The 8,884-nt window shown below is 37.3% G+C and overlaps 1 protein-coding gene across 1 annotated transcript in view; it reads right to left on the bottom strand.

Moving 5' to 3' along the window:
* Nucleotides 1–8,464, bottom strand: part of dnajc25 (DnaJ (Hsp40) homolog, subfamily C, member 25) — a 21,735-nt gene extending 13,271 nt beyond the window's left edge. The window contains exons 1-2 of the mRNA XM_016229258.1: nt 8,149–8,464; nt 4,078–4,230 (exon numbers count right to left, since the gene is read on the bottom strand). Of these exons, the coding sequence (XP_016084744.1) occupies nt 4,078–4,230; nt 8,149–8,436 (441 nt within the window). The 5' untranslated portion in view covers nt 8,437–8,464. The remainder of the gene's footprint in view (nt 1–4,077; nt 4,231–8,148) is intronic.
* Nucleotides 8,465–8,884: the final 420 nt, after the last annotated feature.

Here is an 8,884-nt window from a genome sequence, read left to right as displayed (position 1 = left end):
ATATATATATATATATATATATATATATATATATATACATAAAACTCACCCTCATGTCATTCCAAACCTGTACTCGACAATTCGTCTCCTCCGCATCACCCTATAGCGCCATTTGGGAGAGTATCGCATATGTAAACAAAGTATGCAAAGTATGTACGCGGATACGTGGTTTACGTTCAGATCAAAGCGTAAACAATGTAAACAACGTATCCACGTACATGTGTTGCTTACATTACATACGTTGTTTCAAAATGGCGCTTTAGGGTGACGCGAATTGTTGAATAAAGTTATTTTTGTTTTCTTTGCGCACAAAAAGTATTCTCGTAGCTTTGTAAAATTATGGTTGAACCACTGATGTCACAGGGATTATTTTAATAATGTCCTTGCTACGTTTCTGAGCCTTGATCGTTTTAGGACCTTTGCTGTCAATGGAGGGTCAGAGAGCTCTTGGAATTCATCAAAAATATCTTAATTTGTGTTCCGAAGATGAACAAAGGTCTTACAGGTTTGGAACGACATGAGGGTGAGTAATTAATGACAGAATTGTCATTTTTGGGTTTAATTGTCCATTAAGGTAAGCATTTACATACATTTGATACAATCTGAAAAGAAAAGCAAACCATTTATGGCTCTTTTTGGCATTATATTACATATACAGTACTGGCTTTAATTTAAAGTTTTTTTGAATTTGCTGATAATGGGATTACAGAAAATCTTTCTGCACTGATTTTGTTCCATCAAACAAGGTCTTTAACTAAGACACCAATACAATAAACATTCTTGCAGGCCAAAATGAACTCATCCATCCAACAAACACAGAGGCAATTTGGCCACCGAAATTAAATCAGACATTTGCAAAATAAAAAAAATTCTCTTGAACCAAGGATCTGACATAAGGTTTAGATATTGTAGCCCACAACATGTTTGCCTTTATTGTAGCACCCCCACTGGCTGTCCTTGGAGAGTCTAAGAGACGGAGTAGTGAGATATAATAATGACATTCCACCTGGTTTCAAGTCTCTAGGCCTTACAATTCAGGGCTCCATACTGTGACCAAATGGTCGCATTTTAGACCAATTTTTCTGCTGGTGCGACTAAATTTTGTGTGCGGTCACACTGGCACGACCACCACGTTGTTCAACTCATAAGTGCTGCCATTTCTGTTGCATATGAGAAATATCAAACGGCAAATGAAACAAAAGCATAATTTAATTTAATTGCAAGTTCAGCCAGCAGTTTTTGAGATTTCAGGATTCCCCCATTCATTTAGATAGGACTTGGTCTTGGATGAGCTGCCTGGAGGCATTGCAAATACGGTTGCCAAGTGAACAGACTTTTCTTGAAAGGGACTTTGGCAGTGTGGACAGTTTATCAACTCAGACCGCAATGTAAACAAACTTGTCTGAGCTCAGAACAGCTTTACTCGGGAACCAAAGATGATTTCGCAACACTGTTACAGCACATTGCTGCAAGATCCAGTGAGAAGCATTTAAATTTGCCGCAGAATGAATAATGTTGTTGTGAGATGTACTGAGAAGCATTCAAATTCTTCTCAGAATTCTCTGATATAAACAGATCAAACAGCGCTGACGTCAGAAAAACAGAAGTAGTAACGCTAACTATAACCATGGCGATCTGGCAGAAATAGAGATATTCAAGCACTTTTCAATGCCTTTCAAGCATTTCACACAACTATTTCCAGCCCTTTAAAGCTCTAAAAGGATCCAATTTGATTGTTATTTTTAATGGGATGACCAAAGTATACTTTGTGGTAGTGTTTTCACGGTACCAAAATTTCAGTATTCGGTACCAATACTCTCGGTACCAATTTCAGTACCAAAGCAAAACACAAAAACATGCTAATTAAAAAATTTGACTATACTTTAATTTAATCCAAACTGTGTGCATATTTAATTTTAAAGGGCTTTTAAAACCTTCTAGAGTTATTCAGCAAAGAATAACAACTAAGTTAGCTAAAAAAAAAAATTTACAAAAAAAAGCTCAGAACTGCTTTTCTGACTGATGTGACACAAACAAATGTTAACCATTTGTACATTCTCTAACATGCATATTTTAGATTCACAATTCATTTAAAAGCCTCTGGTGCGTAAAAATAGTAAATATCATCATGTCCTCCTGTTTTTTTTACCATAATAAAAGTTATAGGAGCATTAAACAGTTAATAAAGAAACTTCATTCTAATGCACATTATATTAGAGTTAGCCGCGCTTATGCTAACAATTAACTACTCTAATAACAGCGATGTTCATTTCAATCCGACATTCAAATTTAAATATTGAATAATATTCATAACATAAGCGGTGTTTCCCACAGACTTGCACTCTATTTGTAACTGTATATATATGCAAATTAATTCTCTGCCAGCTGGAGGTGCTTGTAGAGCGGGAGAGATAGAGGTTTCCCCAAGCGCTGCGCTCACAAACGCTGCTCGAGCATTTGCATATGAGAAATATCAAACGGCAAATGAAACAAAAGCATAATTTAATTTAATTGCAAGTTCAGCCAGCAGTTTTTGAGATTTCAGGATTCCCCCATTCATTTAGATAGGACTTGGTCTTGGATGAGCTGCCTGGAGGCATTGCAAATACGGTTGCCAAGTGAACAGACTTTTCTTGAAAGGGACTTTGGCAGTGTGGACAGTTTATCAACTCAGACCGCAATGTAAACAAACTTGTCTGAGCTCAGAACAGCTTTACTCGGGAACCAAAGATGATTTCGCAACACTGTTACAGCACATTGCTGCAAGATCCAGTGAGAAGCATTTAAATTTGCCGCAGAATGAATAATGTTGTTGTGAGATGTACTGAGAAGCATTCAAATTCTTCTCAGAATTCTCTGATATAAACAGATCAAACAGCGCTGACGTCAGAAAAACAGAAGTAGTAACGCTAACTATAACCATGGCGATCTGGCAGAAATAGAGATATTCAAGCACTTTTCAATGCCTTTCAAGCATTTCACACAACTATTTCCAGCCCTTTAAAGCTCTAAAAGGATCCAATTTGATTGTTATTTTTAATGGGATGACCAAAGTATACTTTGTGGTAGTGTTTTCACGGTACCAAAATTTCAGTATTCGGTACCAATACTCTCGGTACCAATTTCAGTACCAAAGCAAAACACAAAAACATGCTAATTAAAAAATTTGACTATACTTTAATTTAATCCAAACTGTGTGCATATTTAATTTTAAAGGGCTTTTAAAACCTTCTAGAGTTATTCAGCAAAGAATAACAACTAAGTTAGCTAAAAAAAAAAATTTACAAAAAAAAGCTCAGAACTGCTTTTCTGACTGATGTGACACAAACAAATGTTAACCATTTGTACATTCTCTAACATGCATATTTTAGATTCACAATTCATTTAAAAGCCTCTGGTGCGTAAAAATAGTAAATATCATCATGTCCTCCTGTTTTTTTTACCATAATAAAAGTTATAGGAGCATTAAAGAGTTAATAAAGAAACTTCATTCTAATGCACATTATATTAGTGTTAGCCGCGCTTATGCTAACAATTAACTACTCTAATAACAGCGATGTTCATTTCAATCCGACATTCAAATTTAAATATTGAATAATATTCATAACATAAGCGGTGTTTCCCACAGACTTGCACTCTATTTGTAACTGTATATATATGCAAATTAATTCTCTGCCAGCTGGAGGTGCTTGTAGAGCGGGAGAGATAGAGGTTTCCCCAAGCGCTGCGCTCACAAACGCTGCTCGAGCATTACAGACAAGATTAAATGAAAATTACCAGCTTAAGACCAGCACATGACCATCTAAGGACCAGTTTAAACCAGCATAAACCAGCAAAAAACCAGCATAAACCAGCAAAGGACCAGCATAAACCAGCATCAAAACATACCTAACCAGCATATGCTGTTTTTTCTATAAAATCACTATCACTGATGCCAAAAAAAGACTTATCTTTTAAAAATAAAAATCATAATTAAGAACAACAACATCATCAGTATATGTCATCCTTTTCAAGCCAATGGCAATGCATGAACAGCTGTCAATGACCAGAACATTCTGTGATGAGTGGTGTACTTACCTGAAACAGTGAAATTGCACAAATAGTTACAAGAATCACTATCCTAACGTCTACTTTGGGAGCAAGTCTTCTCCTGTAGTAGGTGTAGTAGTGGCTGTAGTATTCCTCTGGGTGGTCCAACATGTAGTCATAGTCCTTACGTAATTCTTCATCCTGAAAGTCACAATATTAGAGATCTATTTAGCTGTTATGACTAAAGCCAAGGACACACACTACACAATTGTCAGGCCGATTAGGAATGTAATTTGGTCTTGACGATGGATCGTGCCCCGTTGGACCGGGTCTGTTCCAGTTGGACTCAGTCTCTGTTTGCAGTCGGCAGAAAGTCATATAATGTCCTCTCTAACTGTCAAAGACTAGAATCTGCTCTCCAGTCGATGGTAACTGTCTTTTAGTGTATTGAGGTCAGTCTTAGAATGTTTCCGCTAGTCGTGTAGTGCGTCCCCAGCTTGAGTATGTACCATGTCTTTAAATTGCAAAAAAAAAGTTGCTGGATTGACAAAGCCTTGAGAACCAACAAGATTTTACGATAGACAATATTCATTAAATTAACATTAAACAAGACAAATAAATGCATGATTTATGATAAATGTATATAATCTAGTTGTAATGCGTTTTTTTTTTTTTATCATATGCACCATTATACAATTGTTTGCCCCACCACTTTTGCAGTAACGTTAGTAGTGATTGGACAGGGAAGGTTTGTTGTAATAACTGAGATAACCTGGGATTATTGGATCTCAAGCACCACCAAGGAAACTACTAATGAAGTTAGTAACCCAGTTAACAATTTTTGATTCCCAGAACGTTTTTTATGGTTTGTTTTTGGTTAGCAAGGAAAGTTTTCGTAACATTCCCAAAACGTTACTGTAACGTTAATATAACATTCCCAGAACGTTAGTTTTTGGTTCCCATAACGTTATTATAATGTTCCCCTAACATTAGTTTTTGGTTCCCAGAACGTTATTCTAACATTCCCCTAACGTTATTATAATGTTCCTTTTGGTTCCCAGAATGTTATTATAACGTTCCCCTAACCTCTTTACTCCGATATGATCACCCCCGCTGTACGTCAGTAATCATCCAGCACACTCGTGACCCAGTATAGCATAGAAATTATTATATATATATATATATATATATATATATATATATATATAGATATATATATATATATATACAAAAGAATAAAAAATTACTCGACTTAAAGTAGGATATCAGTACATTCATTTCTTACCACTGACGTGTACAGTTTGTGCAGCGGGACCTTCTTTTGATCCCTAAACAAAAACCTCTCGCTTAACATCATGAGTCCAGCCCGGGGTCGTCACATGTGGTTGCCGCAAGCCTGCCGAACGCTCCTTCGTCGAATCCGCCGGCCGTGCCGTTCCTCACTCTAGCCCGCCAGCCTCTGCTCACTCTAGCCGGCCTTCGAATACTCTAGTCCGCCGGTCATGCTAGGCCTCCAGCCTCCGCTCACTCAAGGCCGCGGTGTGTGACGCTGTTTCGTTGTGAAAGCTAAACTACTTTGTTGAGGACACGACTAGAAATCAGTGGTTAAGTTGTATTTATTTTGTTAAATCATAGTCTATATGACTATGCCGTTCCGTGCCGTATGGCGTGCTGTGAGGATATAAATTTAGGCTATTAGTTTAGGCTACTCCTCATTTAGAATGTTTTATTAATTTCTACAGTTGAATTATAGACCTATAATTACAATTATTAACACTGCAGACATCGATGAAAATTAAGAGCAGCTTTATCTCGTGCACAGATTTTCAAAAACAACATGTTTAACGCGAAATACGTTTCTTCTCATGTTTTTCACTATACGGGCCACAAGAGAAATATTAAGGGAATAATTTAAGACAGTTATATACCATCATCAGCCTATATTTAAGTAATTTTGTCTCTTGTTGTCTCAAAGAATATGCGCCGTTAATGCAGCGTTAGAAAGCTCCGTCAGTTTTTTTACTTTCACTTTCTCTATAGTGAATTGACTGACGTTCACCGGCATAACCGCCCCCATAATATCAATCGTTTATAGGCCACATATTAGGCTTTTTTTTTTATGTTTATTTTTTTTATGTTAATGAAAGTGACACCAAAAATAAGGGAATATCATTAGGAAATCCTTGGGGGGGCTGTGCCCGGGCTAAGCAAGTTTCTGACGGGCCCCATCAAGCCCCGCCACTGATTAGTCTAATTCGTTTTGGCTTGTTTAGCAAGTTATATTTTTCATTCTTGTTTTCTTCTGAAACCGTTCAAATTTGCCTATAGGCTAGGTATTGTGTTTATTATTTGTACATTATAACATTTCGCTTTATTTACCGGTGTTATGAATGTAATAATGAGGTTTGTGCTTATGGTTAATAATGGGTTTTATTGTTTTTGTCTCATGGCTTCGGCCTGACAGGGCATCATCACAATGTGGTGAGGGGCGTAGCATTTCCGTCACACGTTGAGGTATTCGGCCAATCATAACGCACTGGATAGCTGGCCAATCAGAGCACACCTCGCTTTTCAGACCGTTGAGCTTTGTAAAAATCAACGCGTTTCAGAAAGGCGGGGCATAGAGGAGAAACAATAATGTACAGTATGTGGAAAATAATGTATTTTTTAAACCTTAAACCGCATAAACACATTTCATTACACCAAATACACAAAATAATGTTCTTTTGAGCAGCATCATATGACCCCTTTAACATCATGTTCTCTTCAGTTAGGCATTTTAAATCCCTCCGAAATCATATTTACTCATAAATATATTAATTTTAAGCAATCATTCAATAAACAGATCGATAAACGAGCAAGTCAATCAGCCAGTAAAACGAGAAATGACCGTTAATTTTTCAATTCTGCGAGCGCGCGGCTCTCCGTGAAAGACAGGTGAAAGAGCGTGCTGGAGAAGCGCGTGCAGATCAGAGGCGCGCAGTAAATGAAGATAAAACAAACCCACGAATTTATGATTTCTTATACCTTAACCTTGGCTTAATATTATAATATAAATCGTGTTTTGATTGATCTACTTTCTGTATTTTAATAAATGCTGCATTAAAGGGATAGTTCATCCAAAAATGAAAATTTGCTGTTTATCTGCTTACCCCCAGGGCATCCAAGATGTAGGTGACTTTGTTTCTTCAGTAGAACACATTTGATGATTTTTAAGTCCAACCGTTGCAGTCTATCAGTCTTATAATGCATGGCAATGGTAACAAAATTTATGAGAGTAAAAAAACATGCACAGACAAATCCAAATTAAACCCTGCGGCTTGTGACGACACATTGATGTCCTAAGACACGAAACGATTGGTTTGTGCCAGAACCCAAACAGTCTTTATATCATTTTCTTCCTCTAATACACCACTATGTCCAACTGCTTTGAGCGCGCACGGCATCCGGTGCGTTTGGTGTGTACGCGCTCTGGCGTAGTTGGACATAGTGGTGTATTAGCGGTAAAAAATGATATAAATACTGTTCGGTTTCTTGCACAAAAAAAGTGAACCGTACCGAGCCGTACCATGCAGTGGAAAAGCGCCAAAAGTCACCTACATCTTGGATGCCCTGGGGGTAAGCAGATAAACATCAAATTTTCATTTTTGGGTGAACTATCCCTTTAAATGAATTTCAGGGCTCTGTCATTACACATTAACATCGGCAACGTTTTCACTATCTTACGGTTTATATAAAATAAATTAATTATTATTATTATTAATAATTATTATTATAAATAAAAAATGATATAAAAATAACCATTAGGGAACTTTCTGTATAGGTTATTTTTAGGTTATTTAAACATAACCACCATGCAACGTTCTGGGACCGTTATTTTATGGTTACAAAAAATATAACCTAAAAAGAACGTTCCCCTAACGTTAGTATTTGGTTCCCAAAAAAATAACCAAACGGGAACCAAAAACTAACGTTAGGGGAACGTTCTGTGTTTGCTGGGAAGGTTAGTTGGAATAATAATCAGTAGGTCGCATGAGAGCAGCATCCCATTAACGCGCATTCTGACTTCACTGAAACTCTCATTCTCCTTACAAGAACAGCGTGGAAGTTTGGTTTCACCTTGAGTGTCTCGTAAGCAGTAGCGACCAGCAGAAACTTTTGCTCCGCGGTTTCGCGGGAGTCGTCGCTCTCTCCGGGCTGGTATCTGTCTGGGTGATAGCGCCGGGCCAGCTGGCGGTACGCGCGCCCGATCTCAGCTTTACTGGCGTCACGCGAAACTCCCAGCACGTCATAACAGCTTTGAATCCCGCAATACAGTCCCTCAATGAGAGCGGAGACCGAAGAAAGTCCCAGGATAAAAACCAGACAGATGCATAAAGTGAGTCTCAGCTCGACAGACGCGGCCATGTCAGCATTCTGATGCTGCGGTCGCGCACTGATGACGCAACGCAGTACGTACACGTGTTGAATAAGGTAAAACAAAACAAAAAATGTCCATTTGTATGTGAATTGTCACTAAATTAAGCATTAAAAATAAATAAATAAAATTAAAAAAAGGTTCAAAATCACTTATTATGGACTAAAATTCTCTTTACCTGTCCCTCTGCTATTATTTTTTCGTTGCAATTTATGATTGTGCAATTTAACTAATATTTTTTATTTGTAGTAGCTTTTTTTAAAAAAAACTTTGGTTACACTTTACTTGAAGGGGTGTGCATAAGACTGACATGACACTTTCATAATCATGACATGACACCTACATAATCATGACATGACACATGTCATGAATATGAAGGTTTTTTTATGCATGTTTATGACAAATGTCATTAAATGTTATTCACACAGTTATTTAATA

Source organism: Sinocyclocheilus grahami, unplaced genomic scaffold (genome assembly GCF_001515645.1).
Source record: "Sinocyclocheilus grahami isolate Dianchi unplaced genomic scaffold, SAMN03320097.WGS_v1.1 scaffold349.1, whole genome shotgun sequence".
Lineage (NCBI taxonomy): Eukaryota > Metazoa > Chordata > Actinopteri > Cypriniformes > Cyprinidae > Sinocyclocheilus > Sinocyclocheilus grahami.
Note: the sequence above shows the minus strand (reverse complement) of the source record. Positions and strands in the feature narration are given on the sequence as shown.